We start from the raw sequence: 23062 nt of genomic DNA, 5'->3' as shown, positions 1-23062 counted from the left end.
TCTATTGCTTTCCCAGGCCACAAACAGGGAGCTGGATGGGAAGGAGAGCAGCCAGGACACGAACCTGTGTCCACATGGGATCACGGCACTTGAAGAAGAAGGATTAGCCAATCGAGCCATTGTACCAGGCCCAAACTTTTATTCAATATGGCATTCACTTTCCTAAGAGAAGCCTGCATGAGAAGCCCAAGGCAGCCACCGTCTTACACTCCCCTTTGGCAGCCAGCTCCCATCCCAGAGCCCACCATGGAAGCTTCCTTCCAACTTCAAGATCTGCAGCCACTCCTTGTTCCAGCCGCTAACACAGCACATGGCACTGGACAGCGTCCTTTGGACATCTTTGGGCCTCCATTTCCTTTTCTGAGAACATGTTGGGGGTTGGGATCTAAGGGTTCTGAAGAGTCGAGCATAAGTTATAGGAGTTATAAAATCTGCTACAGTGGGACTGGAGGCAGGGAGAAGGTTACAGCAAACACCAGACTTCTTTCTTTCCACACAGCCTTCTTGCTACATGTCTCATCTCTACTGTGAGAGAATGAGGAACTTATCATGGATGACAATTCAAGATGTGCTTTAACAGAAATAAAGTATTTTGTGATATGTACACCCACATACAACAGAGGCCTAACTCATTAAATTATACTCCATTACAGCAAGCTACAAAATGAGGGAACAGTTAGGCTGAAAGTTGACAGATTGCATCTTAAGATTCTTCTACTAAGGAAAATTAATTTGCAATTTTTAGAGATTGTAAGTAGCACAGAAGCAAAAATATATTAATGGATAACATTTTATGATACTTAAATAAAAAATACATGAATTTGTTTCCTGTTTTGCATAATTCTACCTGTCATGAATTCATTATAAAAATATGCCTCCCATTAATAATTTCCAAAGTATGAAGTCCAGTTCATGATACAAATATATGGAAGAGAATCCTCTAAGAACATGGGGCTACCTTCTCAAGAGGTTAATTTATAAATTCTGCTTTAAGAGCTTACAAAATCCCAAGAAAGTACATTAAAAATATATGCAGACACACATTTTATGCTGCGTTCTCTTAGTAATGAAAACAAATGTTCTTTATGTCAACACACTTTCAAAAACACAGACATATACAGTCAATTTAATTCCACCCAATGTTCATTTCTACTCTTGGATTACAATCAGCCAGCCCAAATCAAGTTCTCCAACACTGGTGTAGAACATAACTTTTCAGCAGATGCAGGAGGGTGCTGTGGATCAGGGGATGGGGAAGCCTCAAGACCAGGAGGCTTCTCAGATCTCTACCTCATCTCCCCTACCGTGCTTGTTGATGCTGCCTGTGACAACATTTTTAGTCTGTCCCAAAGCACACCGATCGTGTCCCACTAACTGGAGCCCGCAGCGCTAGATTCTAAAGCAACACCATGGACAAAAGGCTAGGAGGAAAGTTCTTAAAATTCCCAGGTGGTCTACAATTACCAAGATCCAAGAACAGAAAACGAGTCTCTTTAAGATATATATACCACATTCACAAGGATTCCAAAAACAACTATTAAAGGAAAAGAAAACTAACAGACCAGGCCTGAAGTCTTCCAAGGAGTGGCTAATCCACTGTCCCAATCCTCCCAGCCCAGGCAGCCAGGTCTCAGGGAGGTTACTTACAACGATGTGAGCAGGAGACGGCGAGCGGGCGTCCTTGAGGGCCTGTCTGCTCTGCAGGCCCCCTGCCTGGACATCAAGCAATGGCCATTTCATCTGCAGGTACTGGAGGGAGGAAACAAAAAGAGAATGGAACACGATGAATTCAGACCAGAAACACAAAACAGCTTGCCCAGCAAACAACAGGTGCACAGGTAAGAAGCTGAGAAACTCAGAAGCATGCAGGTAGTAACCAAAGGAAAACCATGCGATTTCAATGAGCTCTTTCCTTAGGATTCAAGTTCCATTGGCCCACACAACAGCACTTGAAAACTGTCTGTGGAAAATGGAAGTGAAAGACAAGATTATTTTAGTGCAAAAAAACTTTTGAAATCCATGCTCATTGGGGGTCTCCAAAAAGTTCAAGAGAAATCAGTATTACTAAAAAAAACAAAACCAGATTTCAAAACTTCCTTGTACCAAAACCAACTTTCCAGAACGTTTTTCCACAGCCTTCTGAAGTACCCTTGTATGATAGAATAGACACATCACTAGCAACTATAGTTCTGTCCTTGCATTCAAACTATAGGGTGGCTTCGGATAAAATTATTTCAGTCACACTACCTTGTATTCAGAGGGAACAGGGAGAGGATGGAAAGGAAGAGAGGAGGGAGCCCAGAGCTATTCCATAGACAGAAAGCAAACACAAATTACAAGTCACGAGTATTTCAGGAAACCATCAATTAATTCCAAATTTGCTCTCAATGCCCTCCATCTTTACTTATCACTTACACAGAGGCACAGATTGAGAGACTGAGATAGAGAGACAACAGAGGAACAGAGAGAGAGAGGGAGACTTCCCTTCCCCCAGTTCACTCCCCACATGCTCACTATGGCCAGGACTAGGCCAGGAGGCAAAAATTCAAGCCAAGTCTCCCATTGGGTAGTGGAAACTCCAATACTTGAGCTACCATTGGTTGCCTGCCCTGGTGTGCATGAACAGGAAGCTGGAATCATGAGCTGGAGCAAGCAATTAAACTCAGGTACCCCAATGTAGGACATGGGTATCTTAACTCATGTGTGAACTACTAGGCTAAACACCGCCCCCTCACCCATCATCCTTCACTACAAAGAAGGCGAGCAGATTTGTGCAACCGTCCTCTATATGGCTGGAATTGCTCATTCCAATCCATAGGCTTACAGAACAAAATAATTCCTTGGCAAGAGAGGCACATCCAGAGCCCAATGCCACTTGACCAAAAGACCAGGTTTGCCACAGGGATACACATAGGGAGCTAGGTCTCCCTAAGATTTCTTTGAAGGTAGGAAATGAATCCATGGGACAAGACGGTTAACTTTTGTCAAAAGGGATTCATCAGCTTTCAAAGGGATTTGATTCAACTCCTCATTTTGCAGACAAGGAAAACTGAGACACAATGACTAAATCCCAGGGATAAGTACAGCCCAGGCTTCCACCTTCGTTAGTGACATTACAGCAATCTCACTCAGAAAAATGTCAGACCACCAAATGAAACTTAGAACACTCGGGACTTCCCTGCCAACTTTCGGGCCTCCAAAGCAAATGATTAATGAATGTCTCCGTCAACACTCAGATGACACGTAAGAAGCCATTTTGATCATTTCAGAAACTCCAAGCATCATAAGTGCCAAGTTTGGTATTAGTTCTACAGAAAATGTCACTCAGTGAACAAAGACTCACTGTGCTTTGTGTACAACCTTCTTGCTAAGCTTTCCATGGAGATGGAAAGTTGCCTGCCCTGGGGGAGCTTATACAGGAGAGAATCCGCATGTGTACACACACACAAGACAAACCCAAACAGGATACTGCAAAGATGAACGGAGATGCAGGACCTCATGCCTAGGCCACAACAAGAATGAAGACAGAACTTCTGAGAAAGATACTGGGGAAGGTTGTGGAGTGTGTCTTGGTAAATCAGAAAGATTTTTAGTAGGAAAAAAAGGGGATACAAAAAAAGTCTAAAAAGAAGTGTCTACACAAACCTGTTGAGAGACAGTCACAAGAATCAAAGCCATCCACAGCCAGACCAGACCACAAGTTTCTCCAAGACACAAATGTTCATTGAATTGAAACGAACCTTCGTTATCCCTGAAAGCTAGAAGATGCCAGCCATGAGCCAGTGGACCCTTCCCGAGGCAAGGTGACTGGCACCGGCTCTGTTAGTGACAATTAAAGGCCTTGCATCAAATCCCTTTTCCTCTGAGCATCTCCAGTTTTTGGTCCTCAATTTTGAAGGGTTTGTGCCATTTGTGATAGGGATGTAGCTGGAGGTCTACCGCAAAAACGAGGGAATCCTAGGATTCCAGGCCTTAAAACAGAGAAGGAGTCACTCAGTCATCATTGTGACCATGTGCAAAATACCTGCTTTGGGGACAATGTCACCCCAAATTTGAAGTAAACATTTCAGAAGTCTCTCCCAGACCTGTAACCCCAGTCAGAGGGCTCCAAGGATCCATTTTGCCCTGTCTTCCCATTCTCACTAGCCCCATAAATATGTGGGTTATATTGGCCAAAACCACTCCTGAGAGCCATGCCCTTGAAGTCAACTAAAATGATGGACATCTGCCAACAACACTATGCTCACCTCTCGGTCTCACAAACTTGGGAGCAAAACTACTGCTGGGCTGAGCAGACCCACAGCTAACGCTCATGCTACCAGCTCGGTGGGAAAGTCATATGAGTGGACATGTTTCCAACCAGAGCCATCTGCAAGAGGATTGGATATCGTCCAAATGCCGGCTCCACACTACAAAACTTGAGCTTTTGCTTAAGGGGGTAGACCTGCCCTGAGGACTCCACCCAAGAACTGTCATGCCCATAATGCAATATTAATGCCAAGACTATTAATTCCTACTTTACATAAAAGCTTCATTGTGTGCCACATTCAATCTCCATAGGCTACCTGCACCACATATTTTTATGGGCCTACATTTCAGCGCTCCGAGCCTACAATACACATAATTTTCAATTATGTTAGGGCAGCCCAGGATCACTGCCTATATAACATTACTGGTCGGAGGAAATGAGACTCGGCCCCACTGCCCAGAGAGCTCTAACCGAATCCAGATGGCGCAGGGAGACAGCCCCAGTCTCCCCGGCTCACAAGGACCCTGCACTGACAGCCCAAACTCTCCTTAGACCGTGCAACATGATGCCACAGGTCAGCTGGGCACCCGCAGACCTGGGCCTGGCCCAGGACTCTTAACTGGCATTTCTGGCTCACAAAGCTCCTTTTGGAGAAATGAGCACCACGTCAAGACCGCTTAAAGGAAGCGATTAACCTTCTTGGAAAGTGATGGGTTTCCCAGCTTCCTCCATCGACAATTGGTCCTCATTAATGGGGGAAAATAAATAAATAAAGGGAAGAGAAAGGAAATTAGCTACTATTACAGCCCAGAGGAAAATCTTTTCCTTCCTGGAGACATTAAACAGCAGGAAATTCTCCTCTGTTGGGTCCTTGAGGAAGACCTGAAGGGGGTGGCGTCTCAGGTGGACAGAAGGACTGGAGTATGCCACTCCATTTCCCAGCAGTGCAAACTCGCACGTCTATCCCTGAGAGGAAGAAGGGTGGGGGAGAGTTCCCACCAACCCACTGAGAAAACACAGACTACAGCTCTCTTCCTCTTGGGCTACTCAACGTGGAAATTATGAATTGCCTAGAAAAATACTCAACTTTTCAACAAACTGCAATCGAAGCAAGCTGTGGGAATTCCTGCACTGAAAACTGCTGAAATGGAGTCAACTCGACTTGTGTTTCATTTGAGGGGGAAAAAAAAAAGGCCAGGCCACTGTAGCAGGAGCATTTATTTCATCCTTCGGGTACAATTGCGTTCTGATCACAGCATGCTAAGGTTTCCCTTCCCCTCATATTTTTATGCTGTGTCCCAGGAAGCTTAAGTTAAGCTCTGGACCTATGGGCAAAGTCTCAAAATGAATGTGACACTCGTGGCTCAGAAGAATCCCAAACAAGCTGCCAGACCTGATGAAACTGTCAGCGAAGAGGAAAAGCGGAGTGTTGCTCATTTCTTCTCTCCTACCTCCCCCAATCACAAGGGAGAAGTGGAGGTCAAGGGTTAGTGAGGACTCTGCACATCCGGGCTCCTCCGGGACACTACTTGGGCAGCAGGCGGCACCTCCTGCGGTGAGCCTGATCCCTCCAAGGACACCTTCAGCCCTGCTGAGCTGCCACTGGCAAAACCCACCAGGGATGAAGATAAGGATGGGGACACCAAAGAGACCAGAAAATTTGTTTTCCCTGATGGAACACCTGCACAGCATCTAGTACCTCCTTTCATTCACACAGCCACAGATGGGCAGGTATGTGTGGAGGAGGGGTAAGGGAGGGTTTGTTTGTCATTTATCTGCTCGGTGTGAGGTTGGCACACTTCTCCTGGGAGGTACAAGTTGAGTAAAGTGTTCCAGACTTTCTCCTCTTCACCCCAGACGCCTGCTGCTGTGAACCCAAAGGTAACGCCCAACACACAGTGGGACCTGGCGGTGAAGCTGAAATCTCAATTTCACATAACTCACCCTGTGTCCAGAAAGTTGTCATCTTGTCTGAGTTTTATTTCCCAACTTTCTAAAAAGCAGTACCAATCATGCCCCCAGCTCCATGAGATACCCAGAACAGGTGGGAAACCTGTTTCTGTTTCGGACCGTGGGTAACAGCCCGTAAAAGCTCAAGGGCTGGGATGTCCAAACAGCCAAACATGAACACGCTCACCAGGGAAGGTGTGGCATCCCAAAGATGAATCTCTCATCCCAATTCGGATCACTGTGAACTGCACGATCACCGATGGGCTGAAGCACTGAGGGGGTGGGGGTAGCCTGGGAAAGAATCCAACCCTCTGGTGGAGACATCCAGTCACAAGGTCCAACCACCAGGACCACAATCTCACTGAAATAACTACCCCTCCTTTCCAAAATCGAAGTTTCCGAAATCCCTGAGCCATTCTGACTGGAAAAGGCCCACGTGGTCCAAAGGTGGCAGTGGTGATGCAGCCTACATCGCCACATGCCCACAAGGGGATCCCGGGTCCCCCTTCCACAGGTCCAGGGAGAAGTATTCCAGTGTTCTGGGGCCAGACACTCCTCTCCCCAGAGCTTTCCCAACGGAGCCACTGGTCACTGAGGACCAAACTGTAAGGAGGCTCCCCGCTGTGCTAGCTCTGCCCACCCCTGGGAGATGGCATCAGCCACAAGCTGGGGGCCAAGTGCAGAGTTCATGGCGAGAAGAGAGGCACCCTGGAGTCCAGAACGGGCTGTTCAAGAGAGATGAAACTGGTCTCTTCCAGAAAATGAGGCCCTTCAGAGAGGCTACTACAGGGACAGCAAGCCTTTACCTTTGTAAAGGACAAACAGCAATGGAAAACGCTACAGTGGTTTGTCACCAGGGGTGATTTTCCTAGGAAAATTGACTTTCTAAGAAACCAGAGTCGGCCATCGTTCTCTTGATGGACTTCCACTGTAAACAACACTTGTCTGCTAGTGCCAGAGGCTGCCTGGAGGATATTTTGATGACACAGAAAAGTCGACCTCCTGCCAGTGCACCCAAACCCAAGAGTGCAGTCTGCCATGCCCATCATGTTCCAAGATGCCATTCCTGCAAGGTGGTTGGTTCCTCCTCCACCCACCGCAGCATCTGCTTCTCAGCAGACTTTGTGCATCAGGGGTGGTAAGGTAATCCAAGCAAAGGCATCTAAGATAGTCAATGACACAATGAAGAAAAGGTTGACATTGTGAAAAACGAATTGATGGTGACAACAGGTGACTCCAGTCCTCGCTGACTTACTTAGAGACTTTTCTCCTGTCCCACTTTGGATCCACCTAATGTTCCTTCCAACTGTTCAGACAGCATCAATCGTCTCTCCTAAAGTCCAGCATTAGCAATACTGATAAGGAGCACAGGCTACATTTGCACACCCCACCTTCCTTTCTCAGATTGACTGTCACACTGTTCCTTTAAGATGATCAAAGCGATCAGCTCTAAACCTGACTTAGAGGAGAGGGTGGCAGAGCAACAGTAACCAGGAATTGGGAGCCCAAAGGCCGAGGCACAGTAGGCTAGCGCAGGACTCGTGCACCTACACCTGTCCCTCTACCGTGGGAGAACTCCCAAAAGGACTCAAATGGGCAGTGGGCACCCAAGCAGCAGGAAGCCTGGGACACAGCACAGAGGATCCAGGTATCCATTAGGGATCCCCAGGAAGCCTGCCTCACAGAACACCTCACTCCATCATAGTTCTAAACCATTCCAGGCCTAACCATCTCAGAGTCCTCATGAATGCCCAGACATGGCTGCGGAGACACCAGAGAGTGAGCCAGCAAATACACGAGAGATCCCTCGGTCTCTCTCTCCCTCCCTTCCAAACATACATATTTATTTTTATAACATGAGGGTCAGACACAGCAAATTCAGCAGCCCTGTGTGACACCAGCATCCCATATCAGTGTTTTCTGGTTCAAGTCCCGGCTACTCTACTTCCAATCTTGCTTCTTGCTGACACACCTGGAAAATAGCAGATAATGGCCCAAATCCTGGGGTCCCTACCTCGATGGAGTTCCAGGCTGCTGGTTTTGGCCAGGTCCGACCTCAGCTGTTACAGGTACTTAGGGGAGTGAATCAGTACAAAGAAAATTAATCTCTCCGTCTCCAACCCTGCCTTTTCATCACTCAGTCTTTGAAATATATATATATATATATATCTCAAGAAAAGAAAGGGAAAAGAACCAGGGCTTTCTGGAAACTTCCATTTTGAAAAGAAGGGTTAGTTATTTTCAGTGATACTGGTCTGGCGGTTGGACCTTGCCCTCACAGCCTGCTCCAAACAGGTGGCTCGGTCCACAGCCCACAGCCACAGCTCATTCCCCGTGGGCCCAGCCAGGGACTAACCAGAAATGAGTGCCTTTGCAAGCCACTGTTGCAACTCCCATGAGGTGCTGGTCCAAACCACACTATCTTTAGGCAGGAAAAAACATTTACCACCTTTCATTTTAAAATCAATTGTGCGGAATCCATGTATTTTGTTTTTTTATGGCTGCTGCTAATAGAAAGGTCAGGATGTCCCAGTTAGCACCTGCATCTCCACAGTGTGTGGAGGCGGCTAGAGGTATCTGTGGACCGGGAAAGTGGCAGGAAGCCACGGGACAGCTCAGGTAAGGCAGCGTGGACATCACTATGAGCTCAGCAGGACACAGAACCTGGGACAAGAAGGCATGAAAGGGCTGGATCAATCAAATTTGGCGCATCCGTGGAATGGAATACCATTCAATGGTAAAGACAGATGAGGTAGCAGCCTGTGCTACTCTACCAATACATCCAGACAGCAAAAGGTCTATGAACCTTGCATATGAGCCACCAGGAGCAGCAAACTCATGGAGACAGAAAGCACACGAGCGAGACCCAGGGGCTGGCGGAGGAGCAAAGTGGACAATGATTGCCAGAAGATATATGGCTTCCTTACAAGATGAGGAAAATGCTCCGGAAACAGGGCCAGGAGTGTGGCGCACCAGGTTAAACCACTGCCTATGACTCCGGCATCCCACATGGGTGCTAATTCAGTTCCCAGCTGCTCCACTTCCCATTCTGCTCCCTGCTAATGCCCCTGCAAAAGCAGAAGACAGGCCACATGTTTGGGTCTTAGCTATCCAGGACGAAGTTCTAAACTCCTGGTTTTAAATCTGAATGAGATGAGCCATAGCAGCTACTTGGGAGTGAATCAGTTAATCTGTCTGTTTCTTCCTCCCTCTCGGTAACTCTGCCTTTCAACACATAAATGAAACTTTAAAATAGTGCGAAAACCATTGTGATGTTTATACAACTTTGTAAAGAAACTAAAAACCACTGACCTATACACTTTCAATAGCTACATGCCACGGAGTATGAATTATATCTCAATGACAACAATTTACATCAGGTGACTTGGAAGAGAAAGAGGAGGAACAGACAGTCCCAAAGATGTGCTTCACCCCTACCGCCCTAAGGAGTGAAAGCAGCAGGAGACAGACGGAGCATTTCTTGGCAAACAAGGAAGCCCAGATGGAGCTTGGGTTGGTGTTGAATCTCAGGGAGGGAACACAGTGACCTCACGGAACGGCACACTACAGACAGCAGGTACCTGTGGACAAACACGAGCCGTGGGATGGGAGTGTGCGGTAATGATAGAGGCATAGGGTTACCGCAAGCACAGCCCAGTGGGCGGGTCATAGAACCCTCCACTGTCCCTGACCTGGACAGGTCAGCTCCATGCCTCAGTCTCTCCCTCTACCTGACGGGCATACAGGTGCATAACATCACTCACTGCCAGTCCCCTGACAGGCTTGCTCACCAGTTTCAGATTCAAAGAACAAGCCATGAGAAGGACACAAGGGAAAAGAATTATACAAAGCCCAAGATGGTTCAAATTTCACTTTTTCTTCTTGGGATGACACAACACGGAAACTGCTTGCAATGCAAGGTTCCAGGTGACTTGTGAAACACACAAAGCCAGCGGGGCGGGGGTTCGGCTGACCTGGGAGAGCTGTGTCAGATGCATGAATCACCAGAATGCAACAGACATCAACATCGCGAGACTGTAAAACCTTGTTCTCTCTCCATGCCTGGGGCCCTTGAGGCTTGGGTGTCTCCAAGTAAGAATCTCCTTATTCCGTTTTGGCTTGCTCCGATTATACAACAAAAGAAAACGGCAGACACAGCGACCACGTAGCAAATCAATCAACCTGCTTGTGCTGGTATGTGCATGAACTGGAAGCAAGACAAACTGGGTGCACGACCTCCATCTCCGACAGCAACCAAGGCCTGCACGGTTCACCTCCCTGTACTTCTCCACTTTGTTACATGCAAGGGAGGCCAGTGGTTCCGACGAGATCTCCAAGTCCTTTTCTTTTTTTTCTGTGGTGCTTGTCTATAGCGCTACACCCAGGAAGTTGACAGGTCAGCATCGCCTCTAGTTCATTCTGCTTGGTGAGGAACAAACCCCTGATCCCAGGGGGGTGGGAGGGAGGGTTGCACCAGGCTGACCTTGCAGGGCCCTGCACTGCCCCTGCACACGAAGCTGCCCGGCCTCCGCCAGCCACGGCCTGCCACTCAAATATCATCTTGCTGTAACAAATTACTCCAAACCCCGGATTATGGCTCTGTCCAAATCCCTCCTAGAGAGCGAGGAAATAAACATCCTCTCACAGGACTCTGCCCCTGGTGGTAATCCCTGTCTCTATTTGCTTCTCCTACAAGCCCTCGTCTGGGAGGTCTCCGCGGTGCTCAAGCCCACGCTCCTTGCCGACAGAAGCTGAATGTCTCAATTGTCCATGGGGCACAGGCGAAGGCAAGGGGAGGCGCACACAATAGCCTGCAGACTCCACTGCCCTAATCCTGGGTACTCAAGGAAGTCCACACCCCAAATTCCTTCCGAGCATTCCAGACGTGCAAGGATGGATCACCACAAAGTCAGTAGGTGGCTCAAGCTTCAGACCACCCCACCCTGGGGGAAGAGAGAGTGAAGGAGAAAAGGGGGGCAGCATCACATATGGGGGAGGCTTTCAGGAGGTGGGGAGGGATGGAGGTGAAATAGGGAGAGGGAAGAAGAGCTACAAGGATGCAGGCAGAAGAGAACCTGCGCCTGACCCCAGCTTGCAGTTTCCTTTAATAAGCTACTAGGAGATATTTCGAGCACAATAACTTCATTTGGGGGAAGGAAATGCAGTTCTGTCCACTTCCAAAACCTTCTCGGAAACACCAGGGTATTCCAGGCACTTGGAGCTGCGGAGGGCTGCTTTGTTTTTCTAATTGTTTACCACTCACTGGTACAAGCCAAGAAGCACAGAGCAACACAACACCATGGATGTTAGGTTAGCATCCATGTGGGTGAGCTGAACTGATTTGAAGCCTGGGCCGCATCAAGCCAGAGTCGTTCTCCTGGCAGAGCAAGACACGTTGGTCAGCACAGCCTCTGGTAGGGGTCGGTTCAGGAGGGACGTTTCCAGGAGAAAACAAAGACACTGGGGGGGGGGGGGAGATAAACACTCCTATTAAAACCCAAACATTAAATCAAGTTCCTGCTGCAAAACCCACAGGAAGCAGGTGAGCACCTGACACAGTGATTTAAGACACAGATTGGGGATGTCCACAATCGAGTGTCCGGGTTTGACTCCCGACTCCACTCCCTCTTACAGCTTCCCGCTAATGAACACACTACGAGGCAGCAATGGCTCAAGCACTTGGATTCCTGCTGCCCATGTGGGAGAAATAGATCAACTTGTGGCTGAGTTCACGCTCTCTCTCTGCCTCTCAAACTCATAAATAAAAATTTACAAGGCAAAAGAAAACCACCCAGTGCACACAGCTGCCCCACCTCCATCTCCTCGTTCACTGGCCACAGCTGACCACACTCCCTTCTCTGGGTGGAGCCACCATAGTGCTTCCCTAAACCAACTGGTTCTCTGCTTTTGTGGTTTGTCTTTAAAAGGACTCGGCTTGGGAAGGAAGCTAACCACTGGATTCATTAGTATGTCATCTGGACAGGCAAAATCAATTCCAACAGCATCAAGTTTGGTTATTCCCTCCCAGGCCATGGCCTGCACTATTAATAGCAAGGAAGTTCCCCAGGCTTGGAGTTATTTGTAATCCCAACCAGTTCTGACCACAGAGCCCAGCCATCTCTGTGCTACAGCTCCTGGGGACTTACAAGGCAGTATTTCAGGGCTTGGTTCTTCGACAGGGGTGAAAATGTATAGTGCAGACTATCCTCAGAGAGGAGGAGGAGAGAGGACTCCCACCAAAGAGTATAGGACCCCAGGGAAGGACTGGGAAGCCAGGGATAAGGACCAAGGCCTGTCTCCATCCATCTGACCATGCTCCTGGGCTCTGTCTTACAGCCTGAGCCAACCCCACAGACAGAGGTCACCACCTTCCCTCTACCCACTCTGAGGTCAGCTGACAGAAAGTTCCAGAAGCAGCAGTTTGGTTAAAACTAAACTTTAGGGCCCGGCATGGTGGCTTAATGGCTAGTCTTCGCCTTGAACGTGCCAGGATCCTATATGCGTGCCAGTTCTAATCCCAACAGCCCTGCTTCCCATCCAGCTCCCTGCTTGTGGCCTGGAAAAGCAGTCGAGGACAGCTCAAAGCCTTGGGACCCTGCACTCACATGGGAGACCTGGCTCCTGGCTTCAGATCAGCTCAGCACCGGCCATTGCAGTCACTTGGGGAGTGAATCATCGGATGGAAGATCTTCCTCTCTGTCTCTCCTTCTCTCTGTATATCTGACTTTGTGATAAAAGTAAAATAAATCTTAGAAAAAAAAAAAAAACTAACCTTCAACATTTCACGAATTCTGATTTCTGACCCAGGTATTCTAGTAGAAAGTTTCAAAACACAGCCTCATGATGGGCTCAAGGCCAGCATGCACAGATAGGTACCTCTGGGCCTTGGACAAAATGGCTTTGCCTGTGATGGGAGGATGCAATCAGGGGTAACAATAGTCTGCCTTCAGTGGGTGCATATGAGTTGGTGAAGAGGGCTCCAGCCAGGGTTCCCCGGGGCAAACAAGTGAGCAGGTTTTACTGGGTTGGGTTGGTGAGCAAGCAGTCTCCTTGCAGGGAGTCCAGGGGAGAAGGGAGGGAGAAGCATGTGATTGCGTAAGTAAATGCAGTGGGTCAACACAGAGGCGCCGGGGCCGGGCGCCTGATCGATAGGCCTGCTGATAGCGGCCGCCATCACTGTCCACAAGCACACGGCCACTCCGGCAGGCGTTCCCGTGGGTGTGTTCTGTGCACCCCACCTCCTTCTCCTCTCTCCATGGCCCCTGCGAAGGCTCTGCCTTGAGAAGTTCACCCCTGCTGTCTACAGTTTCCCAGGCCCCAGAATGCAGGGAGCCAATTTAATGAGGGATCGGTTGTAGAGAACAGTGCCTGGGGCTCGGCCTCCGTGCAGGTACAGGGGAAGACCCAACTGAGAGGTCTTCCAGGTTCAACCTGACTATCTGTAGACCCAGGGGGCTCCAGCAGATCCCAAGCTGGTGAACAAAGGCATATGTACACTGGGGACAGTGTAGGCTCTGCCTTCCAGGTTACCGAGCCCAGCATCACCTGTTCTCTCTCTCCTTGCTCCTTTTCCTGTGGACCACTGGGCCCCGCTGAGTTGAGCAGCCAACTAGGAGACCTGTAGACTGCCCATCCTCAAGATGCAGCTCAGAACTACTCTCCAACGCCCTTTGTCTGCGAGAACGTTCACTGAGCATCTAGGCTGCGCTTAGTGCTAAGAATCGCGTCCCTTCAGAGAGCATACAGAAAGATATGGTCAACAGTCAGATGAGCCTGGGGACACAACTCATCTCTCTTGAGCATCAGTTTCCCCATCTAGAATATGGGAGCCCAAAGTAAACGTCAAATCCCTGGGTTCTTACTAGGATCAAATGATTGGCACCCAGCATGACCTATGCTGAACACTTAGGAAATGCTAGCTATTATATTATTAGGTGGCTATTATATTGCTATTAATATAATCAGTATCATCCTAATAAACCCCTTTGGGATACTGCAAGATTTTAAATCATACAAAAAGCAAATCCTCAGACACATGCTATTATCCAATGCACACAGGAAGACGGACACTCTAGGCAAAGTAAAAGCAAGTGACCAAACATGGTTGACCAGGTGGCTCACCCTACACCCAACTAACCCATGCCCCAGGCTCCAGGAAAGTGGAATTTTCCTCTAAATTAAATTTGGACTCCTTCCAGATACACAGAAGAAAAGCTGACCTGCAGGCTGAATATTCTAAGCCACTGCTTCTGCCCCCTCCCGCTGGCTCTGAAACTTACAGAGGGTTTTTCACATGCTTGCAAGCCCTCACTCCCAGCACCCAGCAGATATGCAAGGCACAAGCAGGCACATGGAGGCACAAGTCAGCCTCAAGAAGAACCAATGACAACACACTGGGTATTACAGCGGCTGCTCAAGACAGGGCTACCTACCAAGAAGCCAAACAGAGTCATTATTCAAATAGGCTTTGCGAAGTGTGCAAAATAAACATGGAAAACTGAAAGACCTTTTGTAGAAAATCTGCCACTGTTCTCCAAGGAAATGTCTTAGATTCCCCTCCCCTCCTGTATCTTTTCTTCACAGATGCCAGTAAGATTTAACACCCAGCCCATTAGAACACTTGCCTAAAGAAAGGGTAGGCTGTTGGGAAAGAGAAAGTCAAAGAGATACACCCAGTGTCCCTGGATTAACCACTGTAAGGCATTAAAACACAGGTAAGCCATTTGGCATCCCAGGCTTGGGATGACTGCCAGCCCCTGCTTCAGTCCAAAGCCCAAAGTGGGTTTCCTCCTACCCTGGCCATATTGTCTGAGAACCAGGACAGGCAAGGACCAGACAGGCAACAAGTCACGTGAGACATGAGAGCACCCAGGGCAAAGGCATGTTGTGGGGAGCTCAATGTCAAGTACAGATTTCAGGGCGCGAAGGCAGGTCAGTCATGGTGTTTGAGGCCAGACCACCAAGGGATGCAGAGCAGCCCACTTAACCTTCCTTGGCCTCAGTTTCCTTTCTGTGACAAGTAGAGGTGGCAGCTCTTTCCAGCAGAGCTCTTGCCACCTGGCGGCTTTAGAGGGGTTCCTAGGACAGTGAGTGCTCACCAAACGCTGTCACCTCCTGACATTACTGCTGTCACTGAGACATGCCACACCAGGGGCAAGCTAGGCAATGGCATCAGGACAGGTCTCTGCTTGTTGTCACTGTCATTCAACAATACGGTCATCGGAAACTTGATTTCCAAGAGGAACACACAAAAAGGGGAAGCATGTAGTGGGAAACACAAAACAACAAAATGGTAGAATCCTGTCCTCTTTGCACTGGGGCAGTGAAGAAGGCTCTAGGACACACGATATGGATGGGAAGGTTACGAGGGCAGGTGCATACCTTGCTCTGCCTCTGTGCCGAGCATGATTGGTTGGTCTCTTTCACCCTCATTTAGCATTCGGCACATCCCAACACCAGCTCCTTTGCTGGGCATTAGGCTGGCCATGGGAGACACTCATGGGGCCTGGGAGTCAGGGAGCCTAGCCAAAGAGTTCCCCCAGCTCTCACCAACATACTGTGTAATGGGGGCAGAGACATGGTGCCCCGGCCCTCAGTGGTCCCTCACCCACCACCCCCTTCACGGCAGAGAGACGGGGGGCCCCATCACACAAGACCCAGCTATTTGGCAGCCCCCCTTGTAGCCTCAGGATTTGGCCAACTGTGCCCTCTGTTCCTCACAGGCAGCACCCCACCTTTCAAATAGCCGTGGTTAACATATCCATAAAATAAAGATAATAACAGCATCTCTTTGGCGGGCTGTGGTAAGAACTAAATGGGGTAGAGTACTTGAAAAGTACTTTGACTGTAAAGTATTATAAAAACAGAAGCTGTTATTATGACAGAAATGAATCCTGCCTCCGCATGCCACAGCTCCCTGCCACCAGGCACTCACTCTGTGCACCAATTGGACAACACTTACTCCATCAGGCAAAAGCTGGCCTGGTTCTCCAGGCTGTGGGCAGTGGGGTGGGAAGAGGGGTCCAGCCTGAGAGTGCACTTCCAGGCAGGCATGAGGACCCCCCAGGTCCCTGTACTGAGTCCAAACACACAACTCTGCTCCCAACATGGTGCCCTGACCAGGTCCTCGGCCACCCGCCCATGGATGGGAGAACCACTCCACCTCACCTATCAAGCATTCCCAAGCTCCTGCAGTGAGCCTGCCATGCCTGGGCGCAGGGGGACCCCCAAGTCAACTCTAGAAAGGCCTCACCACTGCCCTCACAGCCTGATTTCCTCCAGCTCCTAAGAAGCCATTAAATAACACAACACACTCAACTCCAAAAAAGCTCCCCCTGGGGCTACAGAAATTCCCAGGACTTTTAGAGGTTCTCTCACTGCCCACTATTTCTGCTTCCTTAAAAAAAAAAAGTGACATTTCAATGCACCACTAGCCCAGGTCATACCCAAGATGCCAGCAGAGAAAGTCTGGGTGTCGGATGCACACCTGCCTTCCTCCAGGTCATCCCTGGAGAAGCTATCAGGCAAATAAGGGAGATGGTTTCCTTCTTATTAAGGGGCAGATGTAGAACCTGGCTGAAACCCACATGAAAGTACACTGGCTGCCCACGTGACCACATGTTCACCGGGTGCAGGGGAGGGATGGGGGTTGGAAATCAATGCATCTATAATACTCACCTATCTACTGCTCTAAAAAAGGGAAAAGGCCACGCCATCGCTGAGGCCTTTCTACGGGCAGTGCAGTCCTGGACTAGTATCTTCTTTCTTTGTGTAAGTCTAATTTTTAAATGTATTTTTTAGCAACTCATGCAGGGCATAGAGGGGAGAGGAGGAACCAAGACTGGTGGTACCCGACAAGCACCTTGAACCATCAGCGGTGTGTGTTGTGGAGGAAACAAGGCAGTCAGGGCTCACACCACACACACACACACACACACACACCCCGCCCCGCTTGCCACCACTGCACCTGCTTCCCTTCAGGGACTCAAGAGCATCTGCATCCCCAGGGGAGCCTTTCAAACAAGGCCACACCCCCAACCAGGGCCATGTCTGGCCTTACTGCCTTTGCAACTGGGCTACCAAGGGACAAGCAGAACTAGCTGCAAATTCCTGCTTCACCCAGGCCCTAAGGGAAGGTGGCTCCAATCCTGTCAGGACTAGGAGGCCCTCCCCTGCCCCTCTGTCACCATAGTGTGCCCAGCATGACTCCTTTGCCACACCTGCCCAACACCCAAAGCACCCAATGCTCCCATCCCTCATGAGGGCTGCCACCTTCCTGCTTCTGCCAGGACAGGTGCTACAGCATGTGCTGGGTCTGCTCTCTCAGCAGCCTGCAGAAATTCATCCCTCCCTCTTGTGCCTTACCACCCCCACCCACCACCAGGAAATGTCCTTCCCCTCCTGGTTCTCAAGCCAGCCTCTCAGAGCCACTTCCTTCCCCCTCACCTCCCTTCTCTGCTCCTGGAACTGCAGCTGGCAGATACACAGACCACAGGACATGCACAGGGACAAACAGCTGCCAACAAAACAACGGCAGATAAATCCTGCAGGGGCTACTCCGTCTCTGCTGGAGGCCCTTTGACCCACCCTTGAATCGGTCACAGCCCCGAGAAGACACTCCACTGGCCATCCTGCCTTCCACCAGGGATGCAGCTGACAGCATCCTGGACCACCCACTCCGGGGAGGCCACTGCTGCACCCTGCACTTTAGTGTGATCTTTACAGAGCATCTATTCCATGCCAGGCACTGGTCACACACTTTCCAGAGCTCAGGTAATCTACACAACCAATGACAACACAAACGTGTTTGTTTCCTCAAGATCAACTGAGGAGGGGGAGCACTAACTTGATGGTCTCTTATTCCACCGCCAGCCCTGCCCCATGACACAATGGGCTCCCAGAACTACACACGAACTTCACTCACTCACTCTCTCCAGGCGTTAACTCACATGAACCAGATCTCTGCGATAAAGATGGGTTTGAAAGACCACAGGCCTACACTCTGAGATCAAGGCCTCAGTTTTCCCACCTGTAAAATGTGTGCACGCACACACACACACATACACACACACCCCATTCCGTGTGCAGTTACTGTGAGAAGTCAAGGAGACCCAATTAACAGGCTCAGCGTGGGACTCCACGCAAAGCCATTTCTCTGGGAAATATGGTGAGCAGCACAAAACAGCCTAGATGTCCCAGGAACTCCTGCTTCCTCCGGGACTGTCTCTTGTGCCAGGCACGTGTGCTCCCTGCAGGACACTGGGAAGAAGCAGGGGATCTGTCCTGACCAGAAAGGAGGAAACAGGACTATGGGACATGTCCAACACAGCACTACCCCTCCTCATTCTCAATCAGGCTTCCACACCTACAGGAATTGGGAACACAGGATACCCAGCTCTGGCTGCAGCCCTGGGCGATTTCTCGGCTTTCCTGTTGATGAATGGAGCTAAGGCCTGCTCCAGCCTGCCATGCACGCTCCCTCACTGGGGCAGGTCCCCCTTGTCCCTGAAGGGAACCATCCAGAGACACCTCGGGCCCTGCTGTAGTTCCTGCAGTTCTGTGGAACTGTAGCCCCAGCTTCGTATGAGCAATGGTCCAGCGGAGTGGACATCTAGCACTCTTTGGCTGCACGGCAGAGCAGGATTTTAGGATTACTGGCTGCTCCATGTTTGCAAGAGACAGAGAGAAAGGGAGTGTGTGGCACCTGCTCTGCTTGCCAGGGGCTCTTTGCAAACTGCAGATAAACCTCCAGAAGTGGCCAGTTCCCCAGGTTCCTGTGCCTCAGGGCAGATATTGCAATGTAAGTGAGCAGAATCACCAGGCACTCCTGCTGGGGACTCCCAGGGGTCCTCCTGAGACACTGCCAGGTCCCAGGGAGCAGGTGTAGACCATGTCGCCTCCAAGCAGAAGGCAAACCAGGCTTTCCCTTGTAGCGGACACAGGGCTGTGTTTCTCTTCTCCTTCCTGCCTTCCCCCTCAGCAGCTGGGATGAACAAAGAAAAGAGGGCCACAGGGCCACCCCCTGCCCTCCTGGCTGAAGCCAAGTTCCAGGTCACTTGCCTTGACTCAATAAAACAGATAAAGAAATGGAACATGGACCCACACCTGCACCTAGAAGAATCTACTCTCAACATTCTCCCTTCTCCTCTCACTCAAGCAACGAGGGGTACCCTCCCCCAGGCCACAGATGCCTGGGGTATCAATAAATTTAGCCAAACTCCAATGGAAAGCATATATACAAAGCACAGCCTGGCTTGGCAGAATGCACTTACACAGGCTGTTCCACCAGGTGCGTGGGCACCCATGCCAGACCCCAGAAGCCCCAGACTCGCCAGGTTGGGAGACCACTGGTCGGCCACCCATGTCTCACACACAGTCTTAGGCACACCACACAACACGACACAGATTTTGTTCCCTCGTGCTCATGCCACTCATGCTTTCCACAAGGACAGCCCAGCAGGCAGAAAGTGCAGCCAGGGCCCTGTGCACGCCTGTTCAGCTTGCGCTAATAATAAATAATAATACTCTGCACTTCTCTGCTGCCTTTCATCTGAGGATTTCAAAGTGCTCTGCAAACATTAACTAATTATTCCTTGCAGAATCCTGGAGAGACGGCACAGGAAAGGGACATGGCCTGGACGGGGGGGGAAAAAATCCAGAATTTCTACCATGCGGGGATTCCAAGCTCTCCCAGGGAGGCTGTCCCTCGGGCGGGCAAGCAGGGAGAAAGCTGCCCATTTCAGAATCAGGGCTTGCTGGATTCTCACACCAGCAGACTCTACAAACAAAGCTCTGCGTGCCATGCAGATATCTCCAATCGAGACGCTTCACTGGCCTTGAAACGAAGTCCTGCAAAACCCCCCAGATACATCTACCTAGTCCTAGCAAGAGTGCCATTCAAAGCATGTGGGACAGGATGGCCACAGTGGCATAGTGTGCTGATCTTCCACCTGTGCTGCCAGTATCCCATATGGGCACCTGCTCAAGTCCTGGCTATTCCACTTCTGATCCAGCTGCCTGCTTGTGGCTTGGGGAAGCAGCGGAGGATGGTTCAAGGTGCTTGGTCCCCTGCACCCTGGTGAGAGACCTTTAGGAAGCTCCTGGCTCCTAACTCCATATTAGATCAACTCCAGCCATTGTGGCCTTTTGGAGAATAAACTAGTGGATTGAAGACCAGTCTCTCTGTCTCTCCTTCTGTATCTATAAAATCTGCCTTTCAAATAAAAATAAAGAAAAATCTGGGTCCTAATAAAAGATTTCCCCACCCCGTGCTCTGCCAGGAGCATGAGACGGATACCACCAACGCTGTCCAGAAGTTAACCGGCTTTCTGTCCAACCCCACTCCCAGCCCTGAGGCCAAGGTCCTGGGGCAGCACCCCTTGGTGCACAGCCCTGCCCTAATTCAGCCAGGCTTCACAGTCAAGTTTCAGCCCCAAACACGGACACCAGAGACAGCAGCCGAATGCAGAGGGCAACCCCCCATCAGAACCATTGAATCCCACAGAGCAAAACTAATGAACAACATGCATTACTGGAGGGCACCATTTTTAAGGAAAAAGTTTTAGTTCCTTCAAGAGGAAGGGAGCAGCAGTGGAGTCCATCTCTCCTAGGTAAGATTCTAGAGGAAGTTGCAGAAAGGAGCGGTTCAGCCAGGCAGGTGCTTGTATGTAAATGACAGGGCTTCTAAAGGACCTGGATCTAAGTTAATGGGCCCTCTGCTCACTCAGCACCAGGCAAACCCTTTCATCATAAGGAAAGAAATTTTCAGTTTTGGGTCCTAACCAAATTACCTGTAATTCAGAAGTCCTGGGCATCTCCTTCTGCTCTCCAACCCTGCCTTTCTTGTGAGCCCCGTGCCTTGGCGCCCATTCAGACCACCCTGGCTGCCTGCAGCCTCCCACCTGACCCGATGTTGGAGGCCCACGACAGGCGCTTACCAACACTGTTCACTCAACTTCACCAGCCGCCTCCGCATGCTCCCGTGTCTTAGCATGTGCCAGTCATCCTACCTCCAGCCCAGACCATCCCACCTCCCACCACCACTGGACGAACCCAGAGTTGCAGAGGGGTCCCTTAAAACCGCAAGTGCCTTGCTTCCCACCTCTCTCCACAAACACACACACCAGACTTTCTGACCTAGTTGGAACACAATGGGACCTGAGTGTTAGCATTTTTAAAGTTTGCCCCTGGGTGACACAGATGGTGCTGCAGAGCTTGGGAACCATGGCCCCCAAAGCCTTCTTGCCAGAGGTATGCCAACTTCAGAATCTGCCTTTTGGCCAGAGACCCAGCGGACAAGAGGCCTCTGTGGCAGACAGCAGGCAAGGCTTCTCACGACAGAGTCCCAGCTGGTCCTTACAGCTTCACCTTTCCGAGACCTCTGACCCTGAGGCTTTGTTCCTGCAGGTTCTTCCACCTGGGTGCCTTCCCAAGACTACTAGCAGGAAAAATACTGTGCACCTGCCAAGCGCTACGCGTCTAGGGCCGAGGACTCCTCCCCGACCCTGCACTCCTTCAACTGGGCTGCACACTCAGCTAAGACCGCTTCTTCGCAGTGAGGATGATCACAGGCTAGCGACACCAACTCCGTGGGCAGACACCCCCAGAGTTCAAGCCACCAACCACACATGGGCATGTGGCACAGCAGTCAAGAATCAGGATGTCCATAGTTCCTATCAGGGTCTCTGGGCTTGAGACCCAGATCAGAGGATGACTCCAGCACTTGGGTCCCTGCCACGCACACAGAAGCCTGGCCCAGCTCCAGCTACGGTAGGCATTTGGGAAGCAGACTGGCATACAGGAGAGCTTGTGTTCTTCTCTGCCTTTTAAAATAAAATGAAAAATTAATTGGATTTAAAAAAAAAAAAAAGCCACCATCTATCCTTGACAAACTCCATGACCTTGGTCAAGATCCCTCACCCTCTCTGTGCTCCAGCTGTCCTGCTTACATCATGTGTCCCATACCAGCCATGCCCTTAACTGCTGCCAGATGTAAATGAAGTGCACAGGACACTTGGAACTGGCTTTAAGATGGGTGGCTAGCAAAGGCAGCATAGCATGCACCTGAATCAGTCTCAGTATCTTCACACAATGACTCTCCAAATTTTAGAGCTACCTAGGATCTTCAGATTATAGATGTCTTCCTCCTCCTCCCCAAAATAGGGTTGTGTTTTCCTATAAAACCTCCCCAGGGACAAGAAGGTCCTAACACATGACAGGCACCAGGAGGCATCAGGAACAAGAGGCTCCTGTCACAGAAATCGACTAGGACACACAACCCTCCGCACAGTTCCAGGGACCCTTCGTTAGTCTGCCCTGCCCTGGGCTCCATCCCTACCCAGCATCCCTGAAGTCGCCACCTTCCAGAAGACACTGTGCCCAAACTTCCCATTCTCCAGTGGCATGCTCCAGCCAGGAATGAGAAAGCATGGAGACGGAGCCCACAGTGGCCTATGGGTGACACCCAGGGATGTGGTTCAAGGCAGCCAGGCAGAGACTGAAGACCCCTGAGCGAAAGGTAAATGGAGCAGGGCATTCGTCTTTTATGGTCTACCTTAATTACCTAAAAGAACAGTCCATGCTACAGAACAGATCTGGGGAAACCCTTTCATCTCTCCCTTGCCTCTTCTGCCTCCAGGGACTCCACAGGTTTTCTTAAATGTATGAAAGGCTCCGTCCAGGAATGCTATCTTTAATTTACCATCCTCTAAGGAACACGGATGGAGAGGCTAAATAAATCTGACAACGGCCCTTTATGGTGCTAAGCATGGGGAAAGCCTGGCGTGATGGCTCATTGGCTAAATCCTCACCTTACACGTGCCGGGATCTCATATGAGTGCCAGTTCAGGTCCTGGCTATTCCACT

The 23062-nt window shown here is 50.0% G+C and overlaps 1 protein-coding gene across 50 annotated transcripts in view; it reads right to left on the bottom strand.

Moving 5' to 3' along the window:
• Positions 1-23062, bottom strand: part of TCF7L2 (transcription factor 7 like 2) — a 181868-nt gene that overhangs the window by 108015 nt on the left and 50791 nt on the right. For all 50 annotated transcript variants that reach the window (XM_058671298.1, XM_058671296.1, XM_058671297.1 and 47 more), the window contains one exon: positions 1648-1749. In XM_058671298.1, coding sequence (XP_058527281.1) covers positions 1648-1749 — 102 coding nt within the window. The remainder of the gene's footprint in view (positions 1-1647; positions 1750-23062) is intronic.

Source organism: Ochotona princeps, chromosome 13, assembly GCF_030435755.1.
Source record: "Ochotona princeps isolate mOchPri1 chromosome 13, mOchPri1.hap1, whole genome shotgun sequence".
Classification (NCBI taxonomy): domain Eukaryota; kingdom Metazoa; phylum Chordata; class Mammalia; order Lagomorpha; family Ochotonidae; genus Ochotona; species Ochotona princeps.
The sequence above is the reverse complement of the archived record's forward strand: the minus strand, read 5'-3'. Positions and strand labels throughout refer to the sequence as shown.